General features: G+C 39.9%; 1 protein-coding gene across 8 annotated transcripts in view; it reads left to right on the plus strand.

Moving 5' to 3' along the window:
- NAV2 (neuron navigator 2) overlaps positions 1-24,997 on the plus strand; it is a 371,722-nt gene that overhangs the window by 206,284 nt on the left and 140,441 nt on the right. For all 8 annotated transcript variants that reach the window (XM_033061466.2, XM_033061468.1, XM_033061469.1 and 5 more), the window contains exons 2-3: positions 17,514-17,631; positions 21,751-21,803. In XM_033061466.2, coding sequence (XP_032917357.1) covers positions 17,514-17,631; positions 21,751-21,803 — 171 coding nt within the window. The remainder of the gene's footprint in view (positions 1-17,513; positions 17,632-21,750; positions 21,804-24,997) is intronic.

Here is a 24,997-nt window from a genome sequence, read left to right on the forward strand (position 1 = left end):
CTGCATGCAGAGATTTGCCATACAGGCTGCTTCCTTTTTTAAAGAAATCTTTGGAGATTTTTTTGGCTTTTTTTTTTGTTTTTGTATTTTTGGGGTTTTTTTTGTTGTTGTTTTTTGTTTTGGGCTTTTATTTTTGTTGTTTGTTTTGTTTTGTTTGTTTGTTGGTTTTTTGTTTTTTAAATGACCAAAATAATCTGGGATCAGAATGGTACACTAGTGGATCCAGTACAGGGCATGTGAAAAGACCAGCACTTTCAAAGGCTTACCTGTCTGTGGCTTCCTTTTGGCAGAGGCGTCCAAAAACACTACTTTGTTCTCCCCTGATACATGCCTTAGTAATGGGAAGCAAGAAATATCTGTTGTTCGATTTTAGTTTAAGGCATTGCAGTGGAAAATTTACATTAGGAGAGGATCCACAATGCTGGGATCTATGAGGATGAGATGTGTGTGTGGAACAAGTAGTCTGTTTTGGCCTTCTGTAGAAACATTTTCATGACTAAATATGAATTTAGGAGGCAGATTTGTGCCCTGTTGAAAACCTTTATTTAAATTTTGAGTAGTTTGCTTAGATTGACTTACTGAGATCACAACCAAGTTGTGTGAGGTGTTGCTGAAACTTAAAGTGGCAGCTCTTGTGGAGATGTGTAGTATAAACATGTCTAAGAATTATTACCTAAACAAGACAAAGAGTGGGAGGGGTGACAGGCATAGAGAGAAGTAATGAGATTTACTCAGTGCTGAAAACGTCCTTTTCAAGGAATAAAAGGAAACACACCTGCCACCCTGGGTACCTTAGTTTCTTGTAAACATTATCTTTTCATGTGTCATTTCAACACCTATATTTAAAATATTGCAAATATTGCCTGGTTGGCTTTTTCCTTTGTTGAGAAAGAATGGATGTCTATAATTAGGTTCCTTGCTCTCACATCCAAATCGAGTTCTATCTCTGTCCCCATATAACCTGCCCTTGACTGATTAGCTCCAACACAGAATGGCCCTTGCTACCAGGGGAGAAAGCCATCAAGTTTCTCACTTTCTTTAATGCATTTACATTGTGTGCTATTTGATAGTTCCATTCTAGAGTCATCAATTGCTGTGCCAAACCCCATTTCTACTCAGCAAGGCTGAAGGAGGTGTGTGTGCTCGTGGGGGAAGGCATGTGGTGGGTGCTGATGGGACAAGCTGTAATCATTGTTTTGGGAGAAGTGAACATAAAGGTGCTGCTGGTTGTTGGGTCATTTTGGGACCCAGCTGTTCTGCCAAGCCCAGGTAATCTCCCCATGAGCTCTGGGCCTCGGGAGACTTTGCTGCTGCCTTGCAGTGGGGATCACGTCCTCCCTTGGTGTACTGGGGTGTGTGGTGACTCCATGGAGCAGGCGAGGAATTTAATACAGCTTTGAGTGAGTGCCTGGAAGGTCTTCCTGTAGGATTATACACTTTGTACACAAATAGAGGTACACAGAAATATACTTAGGGTCTCTTTCAGCTAAAAAGAAAATGCTTAATAATAGTGCTTAATAATTTAGTTTGTACTCAGAGGTTAAAGACTACCTTTAATCCAAACTGCATGAAAGCCATAGCTTACTTTTAATGATGTACTTAATGTTAGGCTGACTATTCATCCACAAGCAAATATTTTTGTTTTATAAAATAAAGATCCTTTAATGTAATTGTGAAGGCAGAGTGATTGACTATGTGTGTTTAATAATAATGTGAATGGGGCCATGTGTTGGGTTCAATTTGGTGTCAGCTGTTCATTGATGATCTTTGACTGGTTAATTTAATGTTCTCTGACATTTGCTCAACAAGCTTTTTTGTTGTTTAACTTTTTTTATTTTTTGCTGACAAGTGATTGCCAATGAATTGACTAATGGGAGAATAAAGGAGTCTGGAGGTGGTGGAAAGCAACAAAGAGATACATTTGGGAGCCATGGATCATTTGCTGAATAGAGGAAAGGAGAGGGAAATTTTTAACCTTGTGTAAAAGTTAGACTTTATTACTTTGTTAGACATCTGCTTTCCTGATGCTAATTGTGTTTAATCCTTCTTGGGGGTGGAGGCTGGTCTCAGGGCTACTCAGTAGTTTTATGAGGTCTGCCAGTCTTAGCTGCCCTCATGGAAATATCAGACTGCTAATCTGATCTTTGGGCTATTTGCTTTTTGAGACAAGCATCTGCAGAGAGTTGGAAGAACAAAATGTTGTCAGTGCAAAGCAGCTGTCCATGAAGGATGTGCAAAGCCCTCCCTAATCCTTATCCCTTACCTGAGCATTGTCACATCCTAGTATATAAAGAGTAAACGTAAAGGGTCACACTAAACAGACACAAGTGTTTAAAACACTACAAAAGCTCGTTTAGACCATCAGAATACTTTAATGTGCTATTTACTACTAGTTATACAAAAACGGGGAAAATTGGTAGCGTAGAAATACAGGAACAGATGTGCTAAATGCAGTTATATTGTCTGTAAATGCTTAGTTCAGAACGTGTTGCTGAGAGCTTACTTTCTGCATTATTGATTTGCAAAACACTGGATGAATGTCAGCATACAAAACTGCACAGACTTTGTCCCTTAGTCCATGGAGAAGCCTGATTTACAGTACCAAACAGCAGCAGTATTCCATGCCATGTTTTATACCACATGGACTCTTGGGGTTCTTTTCATTTGTTTGTTTTTGTGCACTCTCAATATCTCAGGGTGTAAGATTGCTCATTTTTCAAGTAATTCTGATTTTTACCAGTTATTGCTTAAGTCAGTTCATACTCAATAATTATTTCTTTGGCCAACTGTGTAGTAGTAGTAGTAGTAGTAGTAGTAGTAGTAGTAGTAGTAAATTTTTCCCTTGTGCACTAATAAAATGAGTGCAAAAACATCCATCCTTCAAATCCTCTAGGAGCTTCTGAATCACAGTTAAGAGATTTGTATCTTTTGAAAGCACTACTGTTCCAACTTACTAGTATTCTTTACATTGTGTGCTGGAAAATATTAGTTCCTGGTGTTTTTGTATAATCTTCAGAAATACCTCTGAATGAATCTGTGGACTTCTCATGTCTTAAAAACTAAGTTGTACTCTGATTTCATTGGTTTCTTCTTTGGGTTCTCTTAGCACTGTGGCGAGAGTGGATGAGCTGACAGTAATTTCCATAAGGATCTGTTTTTCCCAGCGCCTACTATAGATATAAAATTGCCCTGTGGAGCAGAGCAGCTGCTGTCTTTGTCAGCTCCAATATAGTTCAGTAAGACATTTTCTCTTTATTGGCCTTTGTGTCAGAGTCACTCTGATGGGGACAAGCCTGCACTCCCTTGATTCATGCCTGGAAGTGTCACTCACCTTCTTAAAATGATGTCCATGTTTGAGAGCAATGGAGCTGGCTCAGAAGCACTCACGGAGTGTCAACTGCCTGGATCTGTCCTTCTGATGTTCACAGGGTGTCACCAGCCTGTATTCCTTCCAATGTTTGGTCATTTTGCTGAGGCTGCTGTGTGTGTTCTAGTGCCAGATGCGGCCATGGTGAAAGGCATTCTTGTTCCTCTAGAGTCCAGCAGTGATGGCTCAGGAGAAAACGTGCAGGAGGTATCCAGGAAGGTTATTTGTAGAGATAAAAATGAGTTTGCAACCTTATAATCATTGTGGGATTGCATAAGCAAAATTTTCAACAAAAAGTGTTGCCAAAGGTATAAAACAAACACCGCAAAAATGACAGTTCTAGAAAATTCAGCAATAGAATTGGTTTGTTCAAAAAATAGCAACAAAACCAAACAAAAAAACACCCTCAAAACTAGAAAAACCTCGAACAAACAACCAACCCCAAATCCAGTTGGTGACCTGCTTTTTTTTCCAGGTTGTTTTAATAGTAGTTTTAATTTTCATTGAGCGCTAAGCCATTTGCCCTTAGCTTAATTCATGAAATTCAATTAATCAACATTTTATACGGGTGCATAATTCACTTCTTTTCTTTCTTCTTTTTTCAAACTGGCAACATGCTCTTTGTTCTGCATTCCTCCAATCCTTGCTCCAGGCGGAAAAGAATAACTGATGTTGCTCATGTCCCTAAGCCTTGTTTCTGTGCTGGTAGGATCTGTCCTCGGAATGATTACCAGTAAATTGCTCTGATTTTATCTGCAGCTAAGCCACTGCTCTTATCTGATGTTACTTTAAACCATGCTTAGTTTCATACATAGGTGGGCTTTCATCTGCGTCCTGTGGCAATATTTTACCACCTCTATAGCATGGATCAAAGTGAATGTTGTAATCTGAAGGAAAACTAAGCATTTACCAAGTTAAAAAAAAAAAAAAAATCAAATATTTGATTTCTATGGATCCCAGTAAAATGACCACAAGGATTAGTTGCAGGAATTTATTACCCATATAATTTTTCTTCTCACTAAACCTTTTATTCAACTAATTCTAGCAACATAAGTTTGCTGGAGGTACACTTTCCTAGGTGTAGGTGTTCAGGCAAAAGCAGGACTAAATGGGAAACTAAATGCAGGATATCAAACAGAGAAAGAGACTGTGTAGATGTGTGTAAAATTACATTCGAATTTGAGTTATGGAGGCCCCAGTGAGGATAGGCAGCTGTCATTGTCTTGTTCTTTCTGAATTTTCCAGAGCTTGCAGGTCTTTTGATCAACCTCCTTGCCTCCTTGAAGGACTATTAATAATAATAATGGAAGTATTTCAACCATCTACATTTTAAAAAGAGATGTATGAAGAAAAATCATAAGGAACTGACAATAGTCTTAGCCTGGTACAGGTCATGCTGTTCAAGACTTGGAAATCCCCATAAAATATCTTTATGTTAAAGCTCTTTCTGCTGGAAACAGATGAAGCCTACAGTTAATCTGCCTCGTGACAGTTCTATTAAAGGACTGTGCTATATATATATTTCTGAAGAAAGCTTCAGGAGCAGTCCAAGAATTATTCCTTTTGCTTGAATGATTTTTTCAGGAAGGTACAGGAGGCCTTTAAGTGGCTGATGGCTGTGTGAGGAGGCTCCCAGACAGAGATGCCCAAACCTGGACCTGTGGGAATTGTGCCTGTACTGTCACTTCTTGATCATAAAATATGCCTTTAAATTATTAATTCTGAACTTCTGTAAATTTTACTTTATTGGATTTATTTATTTATTTATTTTATGTAGAAGGAAGTGTTTAAAGTTCAGTATCAGAATTTTTAGCAACGGTACAGCATCAATTTTAATTGTCAGATCAATGAAAGCACAAGCTGGTGTCACTTTAGTGAGCCTCTCTAATTAGGAGCATAGGATTTGCCATCACAGATCAGGCCAGTGGTTTACTGAGTCTGTGAGCATCCTGCCTGCAGCAGTGCCCACAGCAGCTGGCTCTGATGGAAGTGGCATCCCCTCTCCCTCCTTCCCCAACAAGGCATAAGTCAGTGGGAAATGAAAAAGCACAATTTTCCTCTTGTATTGTGCAGGGAATCATCCTTCATCCCAAAGACAGTGAATTGGTAACTGGGGTCTTGGCCAGCCTGCCTGTAAGTGGCCTTTAGGGATGAAAATTGCTAATTGTTTATATAGTGCTAAGCTAAACTTAGGTACAGAGGTTTGCTCCTTTCCATTAGGAAGGGGTGTTTCTTAATTATTTATAAATGTGCAAGTACATTTGATTGAAAAGGTCTTTGTGACACAGACTGTAGTGGAGAAGAGGGAGCTAAATTTTTTTCTGTAACATCTGCACTCTAGAGCTTTTTTCTTACATTGTCTTAGTCTGCATCATAGCTGGGGATACTGCCCTTCTGTGCCTCTTTAAATCTGATCTAGTGCCAAATGTGTAGCTTTAGCTATTGCCAATTTTCTTCTGTCTAATTGGCATGTAGATCATACAGAAAGCACTCCCAGCCTTCTAAATGGAAGTAGGAGGAACTAAGCTGGAAGCAGGGTCAACATTGACAATTTAGTGTAATTTAGAAGTTATCAGTCAGTGGAAGATTCAGTTAGATTGGTATCTGAAACAGATGGCCAACTGCAAGACCATTAGATTAGGTTTGTTATGTTTGTGGAAATTATTTCAGCAATTTATTTTTTTGTTTGGGGAAGGAAGAAAGAAACAGCTTGTAAGTGCTTAGCAGGAACAATTTATAAAGATGACCTTATTTCCTGTAAAATATGGTGAACACCTCATGATCCCAGGTATGCAGGAAGCTTTTTTCTGTAGCCCAATTTCTGGGCTGTGTGGCAATATAATGAATGGCATAACAAAACCAAAAATGCTTCCACCTATGTATAGATAATTGTTAGTATATTCAAAGGCAAGAATTTTACCTCTAGATCTCATTAACAAAGCATTTAGGGCCAGACACCTGTGTGGTCTGCATCCCCTCATCTGTAGGTTGATACAAATATATATGAATATTTCCTTTTTCTCTACTGAAAAGTGAGGACCAGATTTTAAAAAGGTGGGAGATCTGACACTTGTTTAATCTTTTTAAAACTATCTGAGGTTTTCTGAAAGATTGGTTGTTTATTTTGGTGGCTAGGAGGAAAATGAGCTCTTGGGATAACGTGGCTCTAATGGGAGAATCTGGATTCTTCTGACAGTCCTTTTGGGTGTCTTTGGAATGGAGTCTTTGCCACACAAATTAATGCTCAGCTGTCACAAAATATTTTTCACTATCTTAAAAATGCAGCTTAAAATAAAACTAGGTCTTTCAAAAGTAGGTCACACCTAGGATTTGTCTAGCCAAATGTCCCATTTCTGACAGCGCCCAGGAACCGGAGGAGTGTTAGAAGTAGAAATATAGGTAGTACATTAAAAAAGTCTTTGGAAAGGTAATTGGCTCCTTCTTGTTCTTATCTAACCATTAATAAACTTTAGAAATAATGGAATTAATATCTAATTATTTAACTACCAACTTCAGTACTGTTCAGTACTTCAGCATTCCTATTCAGAAGATCAAATGTGCATTCAGTAATTGATAATTGAGTATCTGCTTGAAGCAGTCATGTGGTCAAGTCTTTGCTCAAGTTTGGGTCTTGTTTCCTGCTTTCTTCATTTCTTCCATCTCCAAATTTTGCATTGACCTTGCTTGGCAGATAAAGTGATGAATAGGTGGTTGGCCTTCCTAACTCAGTTGCAGTGATTTTTCATCCATGTATTGGTTGCCTGTTGCTTTATGTTGTTCCAAGTGTCAGAGAGCGCTGCCTCTCGCCAGCTTCTGGCAGCTCCAGAGATACTGCTTCTCATGAAAAGCCTTGGACACTGAACTAAATTACATTTTACAGAGTGAGGAAGGTAGTGCAGATGACTTACTCTTTTGAGTGGCGTTAGTCACTCTGTTTGTGCGAGAAGAGGATATTTGGCTGGTGACTGCAGTGTTGACGTGGACTGAGCCTACCCAGGCCCTGGATTTGAAGTCTCATTTTTGTCCATCAAGCACTAAGCAGACCCAAAAGGGAATGTTGGCTAGTCCTTCTGGGCTGAAAGAGGACTAGGATTTGGTGTGAGACCAAGGCCAATTTCTGTAATTCCCTAATCCCCACAGCAAACTGGTTTTGTTAAAAATTAAGAAAAGCTTTTGCAATGTTTCCTGGCCTCAGTGTTTGGATCAAATGCCTTTCATCTTCATACACTGCTTGGAGTTGAAAGGGTTTAGTATCATATGCCTTAGAAAATAATTTTACTTTTGCATGGAGTTGCTTCACATCTTTGAAAGTTGTTTTGACAAATTAATCCTCTAAGCATCAAGAGAAAATGAAATAATAGAGGAGTGAGTTTGTTCTTAAAATGCTACACGGTGAATCAGGTTCCATTTCCAGCCCTCTTCAGATTATTATCTCTTGGATATTATATCTTTTCCTTGCCCTTTGTTTCTCAGAGTCCAATCCAGCAGTGATAGTTCATCTGTTCTGATCCCTCCTGCGGCCATGGCTTTCTGCCCAGAGGAGATGATACTGCAAACACACAGATTTGTGACCCCAGGTGAAAAAATACCAATAAAATTACAGCAGCTGTTTGGAACTGTCTCTCATAGATTTTCCAAATAGAAAAAAAAAAATCTGTGTTTATTAAAAAAGTTTAGAAGACTTGTTTACTGTCATGAGCCAAGACTACAGTAATTTCACGATTATAAGCTGCACCATTTTGACTAAAATTTTGGTCCAAACCTGAAGTGCGGCTTATATATGTTTTAGTTTGGAGGACAGGTGTCTGCTGAGAAAGGCAGGAACTTCTCTTTGAAATGGAGAATGTAAACCCCCTCCCTCCAAATTATTATAATTTTGAAATCAAGGGGCTTTCAGGCAAAGATCTGGGAATTAGGAATAACAGTTCTTTACTAGGGAAATTAAAATAGAAATACACTACTACAAAGAAACAAACTCCAAACCCTGACAAAGTCACAGTACAACCTGACACCCCGTCAGGCAGGGGCTACCTTAGTCTCCCAAAACCTCTGTTTTTATCTTGGTAAGAAATGTTGGGCTCTTCCCCCTGGCTGGAGCAACTCCCAATGGGATGCAGTAATTTTATCAGTCCCACAGTGGGACTCAGTGGCCATTAGCAGAAAATGACTGGCTGGAGGAAGGATGGGTTGTGAAAAGATAAAGAACAATGCCCCACCTGGTTTCAATGGATGGCCCATTAGCAGAATATCTCCCACGGAGATAAGGATCACTGCCCCCACCCTCAACAGATGGTGATAGAATAGATGCCTTTTATCACACTCTGTATTGTAACGTGCGGCTTATAATCAGGTGCGGTTTATAATCCCGAAATTACTGTAACTGGAGTTTTGGGAGCTGATCACGCTGAGTGTTGGGTGCTTACAGGAGAAGCTTTAAGGCTGTAGCAGCCTGGAGTTAGATCCTTCTCCCATCTTCAGTGGTTTTGGGGCGAACACATGCAAACCTCCCCTCTGTCACACTGAGCCTGGTGCCTGTCTGCATTAGCAGGGCATTTGCCCACAGCAGTCCTGAGCACATCAGAGCCTCAGCCCTCCGAACTGCTTGGGTAGCACAGCTCCTTCATGTCATAGCACATCATGTTCTCCTCCAACTCCATCAAAGCCCTTCTCTCCCCCGCCTCCCCAGAACAAACACCCACCTCTGCCACGGCGAGGGGCTTTGCTGAGGGGAGAGCTGATGTGGAGACGCTGTGGCTCCCAGGCTGTTTGCTTTTCATGAAGCAGTTAAAAGAGCCGCGTGGATCTGGCTCTGGCAGGAGTGTGCCTTTTGAAAAATCAACAGTGAAAATGTCAGACATCTATCCTTCAGCTTAGCAAAAGAGGAGGTGAAGCAGCCCTTCCTTCTCACCTTGGCAACATCGACTGTGTTATTTTTTTTTCAATATAAGGAATTCCAGCCAAGCATCTTGCAAGTGCCAATTCTCTGTATTTTTAAGGAATGCCAGCAAGAGTGGTCAGACCATGGAATTAGGGCTGACTTGAACACAGTGGGATCTTGCCAGAGGGCCCACAGCCCTTGCTGCACCAGGTTGTGCGTGTCCATTCCAGGTCTCATTCAGCCTGATGCTTTTTAGCTTGTGTTTGTGATAGATAAAACCTTCAAATATTGTGAATGCTCCGAAGTTTTAAAAAGGGGTGTACCTGGAGTTCTTTGTCATGCAGACTCTTGGATTTCCTTACAAAGCATAAATTTCCATAGATGTTAGTAGCATTTACATGAAGGGGGTTGTCTCTATAACAAAAAAAGCCTCCTGATTGTAAAACCACAAACAACCCAAAACATCAACAAAACAAAACAATCAAACAAAACCCCAACAATTTCTTTAATAGTTCTTTTAATACCTACAGTGTTCACCACAAAAGACCTGTTGAACTTTATTCTTGCTGTAAATAACTTTGATATGATAAAATATACTGATCCTGTTTGAAATTGATGCCAAACATTGGAACTCTGTGTTAGAGACCACAGTAAGAGAAGGGAACAGTGGGGATGTAAGGGAAGAACTGCAGGAGGGGTGGGAGTTATAAAGTGTGACTGTGTCAGAAATCTGAGCACAGTGCATGCGTGTCTTCAGCTAAAATTAACCACCCAAGCTTCACATGCCAGCATATATATAATCATTTAACTGTGGACCCCTTGAGAAGGAAGAACAAGCTGGACTCAAGCAGAATATATTCACGTTAAATATGCTAATAAGTAGTATGACCTTCCAGGTCCCTGTTCGTGGGAGAAGTAAATTTTCCTGTGATCATTATAAAACAGTAAGCAGCTCTTGGCTCCTCAATCATGGCAGTGGTGCTGTTGAAGAGTAACTAACTAGCCTTAGAAGTGTTGTTTTGGTTTTTTTTTTCCCTTTCTTCTGCAGCTTCTTAGGATTTTCTGTGATTTCTCTTACGAGTAGATATTTGTCACTGTTTCAGATAAGGCCTTTTCTGTTGCTGTTTGTGTGTGGTAGCAGATGTAAATGGGTATATTTTGTGTATGAGAACTGTGATACTTGAAAATAACTTGCTGTACACTTCAAGTGACTTTTAGAAAACACTGGGAAAAAATAGTGCATTTGCTGCTTTTGTTCTCTGAGGTAGATTATAATTTGTTGGCATGAGATCAATTCAGTTGTTTAACTGTGGCCAAATGTGACTTGGAATGGGTTTTGCCGAACAGTTTAGCAAACTAAACTCTGTTTCACTTTGGGAAACGCGAAGGGATCGGTGCAGGTGTGAATGCAATCTCATTTTATTCAGGACTTCATGGGTTTTTTTGGAAGGGGGAATAAGAGAGCAGCCACCTGCTTGGCGTGGTGTGTGTATCTCCAGCTTGACAGGGATTTGTATAAGGCAAACGTGGATAATGGGAGCATTGAGAGCGCAGCGTGCCGGATGCCACAATCGCTGTCCTTGCTTCACCTTCGAGGCTGCTCCAGAGGAAAAGGCTGCTCTGGTGAGAAATATCCAGCCCTCTGTGTAGGCAGCACCTGTCAGTAACAGGGTTCAGACACTTTGCAACCAGGGGGGAAAAAAAGGAATTCTCTCGTTGCTCCTCTTTTATATTAAATACAGTAAAATATTCAGTACAGTAAGAGTAGGAAAGCTGCCAGCTGGGCAATTGAAAGCATGATGCTTTTTCAGTATCCACTAAATATTTGCTCTAAACACACTCAGTGCCTGCTCTGAAGTGTGGACAGTCCAAGGCTCTATTCCTGGAAAGGCTGTAAGCCTACTAAAATTGACACATATGCTTGGCTCTGTGTGCTGTGAGTCAGCCCATTGCTTTTGAATAGTAGTCATATGCATGAGAAAAGCCCTCCTCAGCTGGGAATAAGGCTTTAAAGAGAGAGAAATAAGTAGTCCCAGTGGTGTTTAAATTGCCCATCTTTCTATTTAACTTCCAAAGGCTAATTAATGTACACAAGTGTCCAGTAAAATGTAATATTCAGAAGAATATCCCCCACCAACTGGGTAATAGTTCAAAGCAATTGCAACAAACACTTGCTCATGTGAGTAGAATGAATCATCTAGTTGAGTTGCCTTAAGTAATGGAAAAAAAAAAGAAGCAGAGTTGCCTCTGTTTCTCCAGAAATGTGGGAATCAAGTGGGAATTGCAGATGGTTATAGATCAGTTCTCAATAGTTGATGATAACTCAAAAGTTCCAGCACCTTAGGTAATTTAGAATACTGGCATCATGTTAGATACTAATTAGTAGGTGCATGTGCATATGTGTGTGACAGCTATGTTTAGGGCATTGCAAATCACAGAACCAGAGTGGTTTGGGTTGGAAGGGACTGATTATTTCATTCCAATCCCCTGCCATGGGCAGGGATAGACCAGGTTGCTCAAAGCTCCATCCAACCTGGCATACAGTGACATTCCAGGAAGGTAATTTTGCTGTCTCACTTCCCTGCTAACATGGACACGTTATCCATCCTGTGTCCTGCTTTTTAAGCCTTTGTTTTGTTTTATTTTGCAAGAACTTATATTGGGTGAAAAAACATGAAACAGTCTTCTTGGATAGCAGTGCCAAGCTTTGTTTATTCTGGAAGTCTCAGCACTGCCCTTTTAGTGGGATTTGTGTCTTGGTACAGATGTACAGCTAGAGACTTCTACAGGATTTAAGAAGCATGTAGGGGTAACTAAGGCCACATACTGTAATCAATCTTTGAAAAAAGGTTTGTGACAAATGCTGTTAAACTTGATTTTTAATTTTTTTAATTTTTTCTAATTTTTTTTTTACCGTGTGCTTCCTTGTTGTCCTTTTGCCATTAACTCAGCAAAATATTATCAGGGTCATAATCTCTGTGCATTTTCAAAATAGCATTATCCTTCTTGTGCTCCTTTGGAGCCAGAAATGCTTCAGAGGGATGGGTTTTTCAGCTAAACCTTTGGCTTTAGCTGTTTAGCTCTGGGCTTTGCAGATTGCTGTATTGGACTGTAGCATGGATCAGCATGAGACTACAATTAGTGTTACCAGTCAAAAATTGGGATTTCATGACTCCACATGTGCAAGCCCCATGACATTGGGCAGCAGTGAGTATCTCATGGATTTTCCAAAACCCCATAGTGTTGTAGGCATTCCCCTTTGGGTCATCTCATTATGTTGTGGCTATTTTTAGGTTTTGGGGTGGTTTTTGTTTTCCCTGTGAACTTTCAGCAGGCAGTGTGGTTTCGTTAGCAGCAGCACAGGCACTGCATTGTGGGGGCTCTTCTGGAATGGGAGTTCATTGGTGTGACTAACCCTGCTATTCAATAATGAAAAAAGCCTTGCTCTGCTCTAATTAAGCTACATGATGTCAAAAAGATATTCTTCAGCTGTTACCAGATTCATGAAAGCCTGATTCATGATAATTATTGGGAGAAAACAATCGGACTCTGATTAGTTCAGAACTGACATAGCAGGGGAAGGAAAGAGAGATTTGAAAATTTACTTGAGTGTTGATTATAATTAGATTTGTGGGGGGGTGAGGGGGGTAGAAATTACTAACAAGGAAGAGATTCAGGCATATTTTCTACTTGCATAGAAGAGAGATGTTATTTTCAAGTAGTTTCATGTGAATCCTTTCCATGAGTGTATTTCAGAATACTGACTCAGAGGCAAAAGCATCAGGTAGTTTCCATTTAAAGGAGACTGTGGAGTAGATGATAATATCTGACACATTAACCTAATTGTAACCCCACTGGCATACTGGGTCTCTAAAGGATCCTCCTGAATTCATTGTTCCCTTGACTTTATTCATGCTTTGTATCCTGGTTTTGCTGGTCAGTTCTGCTCCCCAGCCTTCTCTAAGTGCTTGGGGGTGGATGTGTGGGCTTGAACAAATAACCAGGTCTGCAAAAGGCACCTTTTTACTGATTCAGTGTTCAGATACAGGGCAGATGGGCTCAGGTGTGCTGGGCTGTGGTGGATGTGCTCTCAGCAGAGCCAGAAGTGCTTTAGGAGGCTTGGAGTGCCAGGGAATTTCAGGGGTCTCCTGGTTGGAAAACAATATCCCTCTCTCATCTGAAATGTGCTTTAAAGAAGCAGGTGTGAGGCTAAGGAAAGGGCAGTAGGGAGAAACCCTATTAAATTTCAAAATTCTTCAATCTCATTAATGGAAGACATTGTTCAGGCCTTTTTATTTACAGATAGATTTCAGAATCTTTAGAATTTGGATTATTCTTTCCCCAAACCTCTCTGGGTTTTGCACTACTTTTTAGTGTTTTAGCTATGACTCATAATGTACTGAATATTTCCAGAATTGATACTTAACTGTAATGTTCTTAATTCAAATCTGGAGGATCAAAGGGCAGGAGTGGGGAGGGGGAGAAAAAGAGAGAAGAAAATACTTTCACATATGTTTTTAATTTGTTTCTAGATAATTGGATTCTTAAGTTCATACACTACAGAGAAAAAGGCAAGCTGAGTCCACCTTTAACAAAAGCTGAGACTTAGACCTGGGTTAAACATTAGCCTGACTTGGACACAAAGGCCTGCTTATGGTGATAATGCCCAAATCACCATGTTCACTGCATTTTTGTAACTAAAGTAAGGAAGCTGCCTCCAGTGATTTTCATACTGTGTGGAATCGCTGAAAAGTTTTAAAAGTGTGTATAATAAGGCAATATCTCTTGGGTTGCAGGGGGTTGAGTATTTCATATCATAAGATTTTTATATTTTTAATTATAAAACTGTTCAGATAATTTTCACATGAATATTCAAACACGTGACTTCATACCCATTTGCTGAAAGTACCTGAGGAACACTCGTAATTGATGTGCAGAGATAGGAAAATGGAACATTTTTCAATAGTGTTTTCTTACTTCTTTTATTATTGTTTTTCCAATTACATGCCTGGTTTTGAACATTTGAAAACACTGTGTACTTTGAAAGATATTTCATGTATCTAGAAATAGCTGCCATTGTGCAATTATATTTTTTTAACTTATTTGTATGGAAAAGGAAAAGAAACATTAGAAATCTATTTGTGTAGTACATTACAAAGACTTGCAACAAACAGGTTTTGAAAACATCCTGGGAAGTTTCAATGACTAGCTTAATACATGGCATAAAAATCAGTGGTGACCATGAGGAGCTGCTACAATAAGCCTGGGAATACTGTATGCCTAAGAATGCTTCAGAACTTGTAAATATGTAGCCCAGCAGTTAAAAATTAATAATTTTAATGTTTTGCATACTGCAAAATAATGTTTGTGATAACATTTTTAAGAGAGGCGCAGGTTTATGATATCTGTGTTTTCCTGTGAAATGTTTTCTTAATCGACTGGTGGAATGAAATAATATTCCACACCCTTAAATACCCCAGAAACAAATATTTCCTCCATACTGGTGTGTATTTCATAATAAGCATAGAAGCTCTGCTTGTAGCAGGCTGACTTCAGCACCCAAAGAGGGGTTTACAGGAATAATTTGCTATCAGAGGGAATTTCTTTTTGTGTTGTCGCAGGCATTGAATCAGGCAACAGATATTTGGGGTCGTTCAAGTTGTCTTCTTTACCAGGATGATTTAAGGAAGTTCAGGGATTTCTTTGATGCAGTTCTGCTTATTTCCAGGGTATGAATATGGGATCTAGTGTTCCTGGGTGCAACAGGAATTAGGGCAGCAAGAAGCAGGTACGGGATAGCATTGTGCAATGCCGGCCATGCATTCTTATGATGTTATTTGACTTAAAAATCAATCCTGACTAGTTCTCAAGGTCTTGCTGTTGCTGTGATTTCAGGATGTGCCAGGAGGGGCTTGCTTCTGTTTTAACTCTAGGGCTGATCCAAGGATTTGTCCAACTGCATGATGATCTCCATCATGGAAATGATCCAGGATGAAACCAATGCATCATAGTATAATCTTCAATTTTCTGGAAGTCTTTCAGTGATAAGTTAGGACATTAATTGCAACCCTCCCTTTAAAGGAAACACAGTTATTGTGTTCGATAAGTTCCTTGTCAGCTGAATTGCAGGGATGGTGTGGGGGCTGGACCCTTGCACTTCCAAAGTAAATGGTTTACAACCTGTTTCCGCATATGTCTTCACTCCTAGATAAGAAAGCTAGAACCATGTGGCAGAAAAGTAGGTTAAGTCAATCCTAGGTCCTTGAAGAAGTTGAATTTTTAAAAATATTTTCCTGTTATGGGAATTGTTTTCTTGTAAAGGGAGCTAAGGAACACAATGTCTGGATTGTGCTGCATAGGTTTTTTGCCCCTTTTCTTTCCTCTGTCAGCTGGGGAAATCATTCGTGTGTACTCGGCCTTTATTTCATTGAGATGTTTTTCAGCTCTGGGTTTTTTTTTCACTGAGGTGTTCCAGTGTGTTTTTCTGTTCAAGCCCATGACGCTGTTGGCATAGGAAATGCACATCCTGCTGCTCTGAAGGGGAAAGTAAAAGATAAATGGTGGAAAATAGGGGCATGTCTTTCAGATATTAAGTGATTTGTTATGGCTGCTACCAGTTGTGTTTCACAGGTTTAAAAAAAAATACAAATGAAGACTATAACAAAAACAACTCTAGTCAAAATCTCTGTTCTTCGTTTTTTCATATTAACGTTGATTCAGCAAGTGCAAGAGGAGTGTGAAATTACAACCCCATTATTGCATCCAGGTCCTTCTGTCTTGTGGCAAATACTTGTCCCCTAGACTTGGCAGCTGGCTTTTGATTCCCATGAAGGAAGACATCATCACCACACTGGAAATGCAAGGCTTGAGATGCCTCTGAAATGAGTAGCTGTGGGTCAGTAATTTAGAGGATGTGCACTACTCTGCTCTGGGCCCTGCAGGACAGGGATGATGTGGAGCTGCTGGAGCGCAAAGGAGGTCCATGAAGATGAGCAGGGGGCTGCAGCACCTCTCCCAAGACTGGAACTGTTCAGAGAGAGCCACCTCTCTCCCCATGCTCTTTTCTTTCCATGTGTCAGTAGCTGTGAAGGACACCAGTGTTTCCTGGGCAGGGCATAGGGAAGGTTTGCCCTGGGTTTTTGGGGACTGAATACTCTTGGTCCCTCTGGGTCTGTGGCTCTCTCACCATGGTGTTCAGGCATTTGTCATCCCCACAGGGGTTTGTGAGGGCTGGGATGGATCCTGCTCCCAGAAGCACATTGAATCTACATCTGCTTACTGGTAGACTGGATTGGGATGAATGCGTTTCCAATATTCTAGACACTCTTCAGAGTAGGGGTGAACATTAGTATTTAGATATCTAAAAGGTGAAGTCCTGATATTTGATTGTTTTTACCTTATTTCTTTGGAACACAGTAGTTTGTAAAATTAATTTGGAATATTGTCCTATGTTAAGAATATTGTTATTTATTTATAAGCAGAAATTCCTCATGAAATAATTTAGCTTCTTTTTGATAACCTAGCATGAAAAGTTTTTATAAGTTTTCTGATGATCTTGAATAAGTTGTATTGGCATATGATGGGCAGTACTTAATACCAAAAAAAAAAATATTTTGGTTGCTTGCTGTGCTTAGTTTTCATGTCATACATTTTGAAATAAATTCCAACAGCTGGAAGTTTGCATAACAGATTAAAAACCATTTAATAGGCCTGTTTAACCTGTGAGATGGAATTTATTAGAATTGGTGGATATTTAGGACCTTTAAAGGTTTCTTTGGTAATACAATAAAGGAGTTACCTGATGATGAAACTGCTGTATGGCTAATATCCACCAGAAGCCTTTTTGGGAAAAGAACCTTTAAAACTTTCTCGATAACAGCTATGAAGAAAAAATGTCAAAGGGAAAATGCAAAAAAACCCCCAAAACAAAACTTGAGTGGAAATTCAAGTCTCTTGTGCACTCACTGCTGCTGTGGAAGATTCCACTGACCTCCTGATGGTCCATTCAAGCTGTAAGATGTTCAGGAACTTGCTGTCATCTGCCCTGAGCTTTGATGTCAGGTTGCTGAACAGAAAAATCCATACTACAGTAAGCTGAATACTTGATCTGCACAAGGCCTTGAATTTTAATACTGTTGAGTTGTTTCAAAGAGGGGAAGAATAAAAAGCTGAACTCAGCCTTTTGGATATTGGAAGAAACGAAAAATTCTCATTTTTCAGGTTGTATTATGAGTAACAGTTTATTTTTGTTTCTCTGTCTCCTAACAGATTTATACAGATTGGGCTAATCACTATCTAGCAAAATCTGGTCACAAGAGATTGATAAAGGACCTACAGCAAGATGTGACTGATGGAGTCCTGCTAGCTGAAATAATCCAAGTTGTAGGTGAGTGACTTTCTCTGTTTCTGCCAAGCATCCACTAGCTTGCTCAGAGAATTCCTGTTTTTATCTTCTACGCTAATACAGAGTACGTGGGAATTCATCAGAATGGAATGGAATGGAATTTGGTAGATCATTTTCCTTCAGAGGCTGTGCTAATTAATTTTAAGAAGCCTTGTCTTACAGTAGAAAAATACTGGATGTTGCTGATAAGATCTCCTGGCACAGCAGTATTACTCCACATGGCTGAATGTTAAAAAAACCAACTCATACGATATTTTTTTCCTGTTAGGATGCTGTTAGCCCTCACTATTTCTAATACCTCTTGGGTACTGGTCTGAATATAATTAACAGTGATATTGTCTCCTCTGTTGAATCTCCTGCCTCCAGTTGGATTTGGGAGATCCAGAATATACAGCTGGGAAAGGAGAAGTGGTATAATTTTTGTTTGGCAGGAAAATAAATCTTTCATAATGAGTTTTCAGATGAGGAAAATCACTTACCATTAGGACAAATCTCAAGTGCAGGCTGTTATTTTATCCAAAGCCCTTAGCTGTCTTAAATTAGTACATTAATGCTTGCAAATAATGAAAGTTCTGAACATTTTTCTCTGTGTAGAGCCATATTGTCCCTCTTCCCTTGGGCCTGGATCCTTCATTAGTTCCTTCAGAGGCTCATCCATCTTGTGCTGGGGATGCCACAAAACACGTGCATGGGCTGATGGAGATGGATGGAATGGGAAAACCTGCTAATGGGAATTAGGACAACCATTGTTAGGAGCAAAGTGACAGATTTGAGATGCAAATTAAGAAGCCAGCAATGCAGGAACAGGACATCAGTGCACACATATTTATTGTGTGTGTTTGAGATGCTGTGAGGGAGCTGCTTCTGGGTTTACAGTAGGGATCTGCGTGCCCTGTTCTGGGATGACACTTTGAAACATCTTCCAGTGATTCTACTGGGATATGTTAAAAAACAGTTTGTCTCTCTGCTGTAGAGCAACATTATATCTCAGTAGCATTGTAGGTCTGTGATGCAGTTACAGAGGTGTAAAAACAGGCCATGAATTAATTGACGATTGTGTGTTGACAGGTATTCACTATGAACAATGCTCCTTCCTATATCCCTTTCCTTTAATAGGAAAGGTTTTTGGAAACCCAGGAGCAGTTAGGTGTTGATTCCTTTCATGCCTATCTAGCTACACTGCCTTAGCACAGTTGTAGGAAATCTCTGCATGAGAACTTGTGTGCAAGAATACCATGAAAATGTGGACTTGGTTCCCTCTAGCTTGATTCCTCCTTTGAGTATTGGCCTGTAAAAACCCTTATAAAGTTCAAATAATTCCTTCTAAAATACATAACCAATTATTGCTTTGATCACCTTTGCTGTTTGTTGGGGTTTTTTTGGTAGTTTTTATAGCTGCCTTTTGGCTAATATTTAAGAGAAGGTCTGCAGGGTTTCAAAAGTTGAAGTGTGAAGAGAAGAATTTCTTTTTCAAAGAACCTTTTTCATGTGAAAGTAAGGTCATATTAGAACATTCTGAGTTTAATCATCCAAATTAATAGTGAAGAAAAGTAATTTGTATCTGCTGTGTATGGCTTTAGGCAGCTGCATCTGTCACAAAGATGAGGAAAGCTTTCACACCTAGAAGCAGCTTTATCTATAGCCTGCAAAATCCAATACATAGTAAGAAAGCTTTGATATGCAGTGCAGGAGAGTTTTTGGTTTTTTTAATGTTATGGTGTGTGCAGTGTGTAAAAGCAACTATTTGCAAGTCAATTAAAATGTATTCACATCATCCTTGTTCATTTCAGTTCAAAATTTATGCGCCTATAAAAGAATGTGTAAGTACTACATGCCTTAGTAATGCCATATAATGATAGTAGCTGTGTTTAAATCCATGAATGCAGAGACATTGGGTATGACCTGGGTTCTTCGAGGTATCTCTGTACACATTGCAAACAAGAGACAGCTCGTTCACAACTTTGTTAGTCTCCTTTCAAGTACAGTAATTTCAAGATTATAAGCCACACCATTTTGACTAAAATTTTGGTCTGAACCCAAAGTGCGGCTTATAATCAGGTGCGGCTTATATATGGACAAAGAACGGAAAGTTGCTGTTTTAGTTTGGAGGGCAGGTGTCTGCTGAGAAAGGCAGGAGCTTCTCTTTGAAATGGAGAATGTAAACCCCCTCCCTCCAAATTATTATAATTTTGAAATCAAGGGGCTCTCAGGCAAAGATATGGGAATTAGGAATAACAGTTCTTTACTAGGGAAATTAAAATAGAAATACAGTACTACAAAGAAACAAACTCCAAACCCTGACAAAGTCAGAGTACAACCTGACACCCCTTCAGGCAGGGTGTTGGTAGCAGTCCCATTAAATGGTGGCTGCATCCTCCTGCAGTGACAGATGTGGCTCAGTTGGAGCAGTGCTCCTGTACAAGGTGCAGTTTCCCTCCGGAGGTCCAGTGGTGATGTGGAGAAATCCGGTTTTCCTCTGGAGTCCAGTGGAGACTCCCTTAGTGTCCCAAAACCTCTGTTTTATCTTGGTAAGAAATGTTGGGCTCTTCCCCCTGGCTGGAGCAACTTCCACTGGGATGCAGTAATTTTATCAGTCCCACAGTGGGACTCAATGGCCATGAGCAGAAAATGACTGGCTGGAGGAAGGATGGGTTGTGAAAAGATAAAGAACAATGCCCTGCCTGGTTTCAATGGATGGCCCATTAGCAGAATATCTGCCATGGAGATAAGGCTCACTGCCCCCACCCTCAACAGATGGAGATAGAACAGATACCTTTTATCACACTCTGTATTGTAACGTGCGGTTTATAATCAAGTGCGGCTTATGTATGGACAAAGAACGAAAAGTTACTGGCACCTGGAAGTGCTGCTTATACTCAGTGCGGCTTATAATTGTGAAATTACTGTAATTATGAGTGGTGGAGATTTATAGCAATACAGCTATAAATTTTTAACTGTTATAAATTTAGTTGATGGAGATGTTGCATGGTACTAAAGTGAGAGATGATAAATAATGTGAGATTGGTACACAGGACTTGGAAAATGGGATTTAATGAATTCAACTTTGTTTCTGTATTCCTGAAAGCAGTGTGTGCTCTCTTCATGTGTAGGGGCTGATGGACCGCTCTGGGGAACACAATGTAGATTTAGCTGCAGTCTCTTTCAGATTAGCATCAATTTTTCTTTGCATTGCTGTGGGATAAAGGTGTGCTGTGACACAGATATGTAAAATGGGACCTATCAGGCAAGAGTGAAGTAGTGTCACTGCTTTGTTTCTTGTGGCTATGACTGCTACTGGAATACCGTGTCAAATGTGATCCTCCTAAGTGAGGGAAACCTGGAAGTAGGATGGAATTCTGACTGATATTCTGCAAATATTATGTGGGACTTCTAGAAAATATAGCTTTTAATGCATGAATCAAATGGGACGCGAATACCTGCCTTTATTGCAGTGAAAACACTGTGCGAACCTGATTTTGGTTGTAACTGCTTCTTCAGACTCAAACACAAAGTCATTTCAGCATCCAAGGCTGAAAGGTGAACCTGAGAAAACTCAGACTCTATGGCAAACATTATCCACCTCAGGGATTTAATTGTTTTACCTCTGGCCTTGAAGGTGGAAACTGCCCTTCTGCAGGTTGGGGTAGCATGAAAGCCATGGTCAAGAATCTTGAAAAGTTGTTTCATTATTTGCGCTTAAAAAAAAAAAGGATTATTATTAATTTCCCATTTGGATTTAAAATCTGTATTCATTCTCCAAGCAAACCCACTGCCATGCTAACATCCCTGTATGCATAGTGCTCACTTTTCCACCCAGCAGTGATTCAGCTTCCAGAGGTCACATCTTTCTTGCACTTTAAAGGAATTCCCTGTCACTGTACAAGAGGTTGTCAGAGCAGTTGGTCCTGCCCCAGCTGTCTCTGGAGGCACGACCCAGTAGAGAACTTCAGCTGCTTTTTTTCTTTTTGTGGCTCTCTTCACTTGGACTGGACAGCTACAATCCAAAACCAACTGACCTGGCAGCAAATGCTCAGGAAATCATTGGAATAAATACTCTTGCTTTAGTTTTTTTGCCTTATTGCCTTTTTTTTTTTTTTTCAGCAAATGAAAAGATTGAAGACATCAATGGCTGCCCAAAAAATAGATCTCAAATGGTAAGTAGTGAAATGGTCCTTTTGTTTGTGTGTGCATGGCTGAGTGATAGGGTGGGATTTCAATGTCTGAGACTTTTAATAACAATTTTAAATTAATTTTTCACAGTAGTGAACTTAAAGTATAATCTTCAGAACATTAATATTACAGTTCTTGCCCCATTGTCCTCCACAGTGGTTGAATCAGTCCATATAATTTAGCACATATTTACAATTGAGATTATTCTTTCATTGTTACTTTATATTTCTGAAACATCACATAATTAAACAGAAATATATAGAAATAAAGAATGAGATATTTGAAAGTATGATTAAGAGTTCCTATATCTTTTGAAATGAAACTAAGTAAATGAGCAATATGAATGAAATGAAAAAAATCATAAAATTCAAGATGCAATTTGTCGACGGATAAGTTGGTTTATATCTTGCTTGTATTTAATAGTCAAACCTAGAGAACCAAGAATCAGTCCAGGAAAATTAAAAACATATAATACCTCAAGAGTATATTTGTTGTGAGTATTGCTGAAACTAAAGATATAGCAGAATTTTATTAAGAACACAAATAATTAAAAAATGGTTTTTAAAATGCATTTAAGTGAAGAGCATTTAAAATTTATGATACTTCAAACAAGGTTGCTTCCTTCTGTATCTTGACAAAAAGTAGTTTCACAACATAAATTCTAATATCTTCCTTTGGTATTGTAAAAACTTGCTTTGGGACACTTGGATACCCGTTCTCTGTGTGAAGCTATTTTAATGTTTTTTATTTTTATGATTGTTTCTGACTGCCCCTACCTTCATGACTTCAACATGAGCACAGCTACTTATGTAGTAAAATGAAATGAAGATTTAAGGAGAGCTTGACATCTTAAGTCAAAAGCCACACTCTGTTCTGCTCTTCTCCTTTGGCTTTTGTTGTTTTTTGGAAGTTATCAATCTTGTTGAAACCACGGAGCAAGCGCTCTGTAAAAAGCAAGCTATCAGAAAGATTTATCTTTGCTTCTTGCTGCTTTGAAGAGGGTGGTTGCTGTTCTTGCTGTAACCATAGCATCTGTCTGGAGTATAAATAATGAGGAAATTTTGACAATTGCTGTAATTTAATGTTCCACAAGTATGTCGTAAGAACTGAATTTCATTCAGGACTGGAGTCTGTAACCAGTCCAGGACGTAGCAGCTAAAAAAGTCACTTCAAACCATTTTTCTCAATGAAGAGGAAGTGTTACTCTGTTGGATAGTGGGATGAATGTAGTAGGTTGCTTACGGAAGCTGGATCGGGTTATAACCAGAGGCATGCAGGGGGCATGTGCTGGGTCAGGAATGCTGGACAGGGCTGGAAGGACACATTTGGGCTGTGCTGCCTCCTCTGATGTTACTCCACTTGCTCATTCAGGAGGGTGCTGTGGGTGAGATGGTCCCCCCCGCTCATGAGACCTGCAGTCACAGCTGGGCATCCCCAGCAGTTTTCCTCATGTGAGAAAAATGAGAATTATGCTTATGGCTTACAGAGCTCTTTCTCATCTGACTATAAAAATACTGTTGTTTCCCAGAGATGCTGTGGCTGCTCCATCCCTGGAAATGCTCAAGGCTGGGTTGGAGGGGCTTGGAGCAGCCTGGGATCATGAGAGGTGAAACTAGATGATTTTTAAGGGTCCTTCCAACCCAAACCATTCCATGATGCTTCTAAGGCAGAACATAGGAATCTTCATAGGAGTGCTGTTTGTGCAGTTACTTGCAGTGTTTAGGAAGACAACCCTTTGGCAGGTCCAGCACAAATATGTTACAGTGCTTGTTTTAGGTACAGCAGTCTTCATCCTTTGCATTTCAGTGCACTCTAACAACACAGCTTACAGGGTCCTGCAGAGTGTGGGAACTGGTATCTGGTAACTCTGACTCAGAGAGGTGGCAGAGGCAAGGCCATCCAGATACTTAGGTAATGTCCAGATGTCCAGTCTTCTTCCAAATTAACCTTTCAGTTAAAGGTGTCCGTATCCATATTAGAGTACTTGAAAGGTGAGCAGCACAGCTGAGATCAGGAGGGATCAAAAAAAAAGGCACCAATAAATGGAGATGTAACTTTGCTCATTGTATAGAAATACAGCAGATCTCAGAGGGAAGGAAGTCTTCTGCCATCCTCTTTTCCCTTTTGTAGAATCCCAGTGCCTTGAGCAGACACATGTAGCTAAGCTGTGAAGAATCAGCAGTTTCCCAACCAGGTATATCAGCTTAGAAAGCTTAGAAATCTGTGTCTTCCCAAATTTGTTGAAGGATGTGGGGAGGAGAAATGTCTTCACTTCCATGTGGCACAGTCCCAAACTGATGATGCCAAACCTGAGGGAGCTCTCTGCACAGCCAGATCCGGCCTCTCTGCCTTGTTCCCAGTGTTGGAGAGCATCAGGCAAATTGGCCCAAACTGAGCATTAGAGACAGCTTGAGTCTGTCAGGCTCCAAGCCAGTGCTAGTAAGCCTTGTCAAGTGAAGTTTAGTACTGCAGAACCATGTGGGACCATCAGTGCTTATCAACCTTGTCCCAGTGCCAAAAATGACATGACAAGGACCCCACTGGTCTGTGAAAAATCACTTAGGTGAGAACCTGTCCTCCCATCATCATCCTGTCTGGGTTGTTCTGCTGAGGGGAGTATCCCTGTCTTCCTTTGCTCCAGATAAGAGTTGGCTGGCTTTTATATAATCTGTTATAGACTATTCGATAGCTTGCCCACTGCATAAAATCTGTTTAAGGGATTTTTTTCCACAAAACCTCTATATTTTCGTACTTTAGATATTTGTCTAAACAAGAGCCTGTAATTCTGATGATTAGTTCCAGCTGGATGCAGAAAATACTGCGGGTAAGAGAGGATGTACTTGTATGGACACAGGCTCTGAGACCAAGAACATTTGGAGAGCATTTCAGCACTTGGGTTTTTAAAAACAAAAAAGCCAAACAGAAAATGTTGGCATAGTTCTTGAAAACTGGGTGCAGGACAATAAATCAAGGCCTCCTTCCTCTTTCGCTTTTGGAAAGAAGACTTCTTGTTTGGGGCATGATTTTAGAGTTTAATGTGTGGCAAGTTGCAGATTATGGGAGGGGTTAGTACCTTTCCATTCTAGGTACTGTAGATTATTCTTGTTGATATGGGTGCCTTTGCAAGTGCTGAATGTTGCCTCTTGTAAAAGGGTTCATACCTCTTACATTATCATTT

The sequence above is a fragment of the Catharus ustulatus genome, chromosome 6, assembly GCF_009819885.2.
Source record: "Catharus ustulatus isolate bCatUst1 chromosome 6, bCatUst1.pri.v2, whole genome shotgun sequence".
NCBI lineage: Eukaryota > Metazoa > Chordata > Aves > Passeriformes > Turdidae > Catharus > Catharus ustulatus.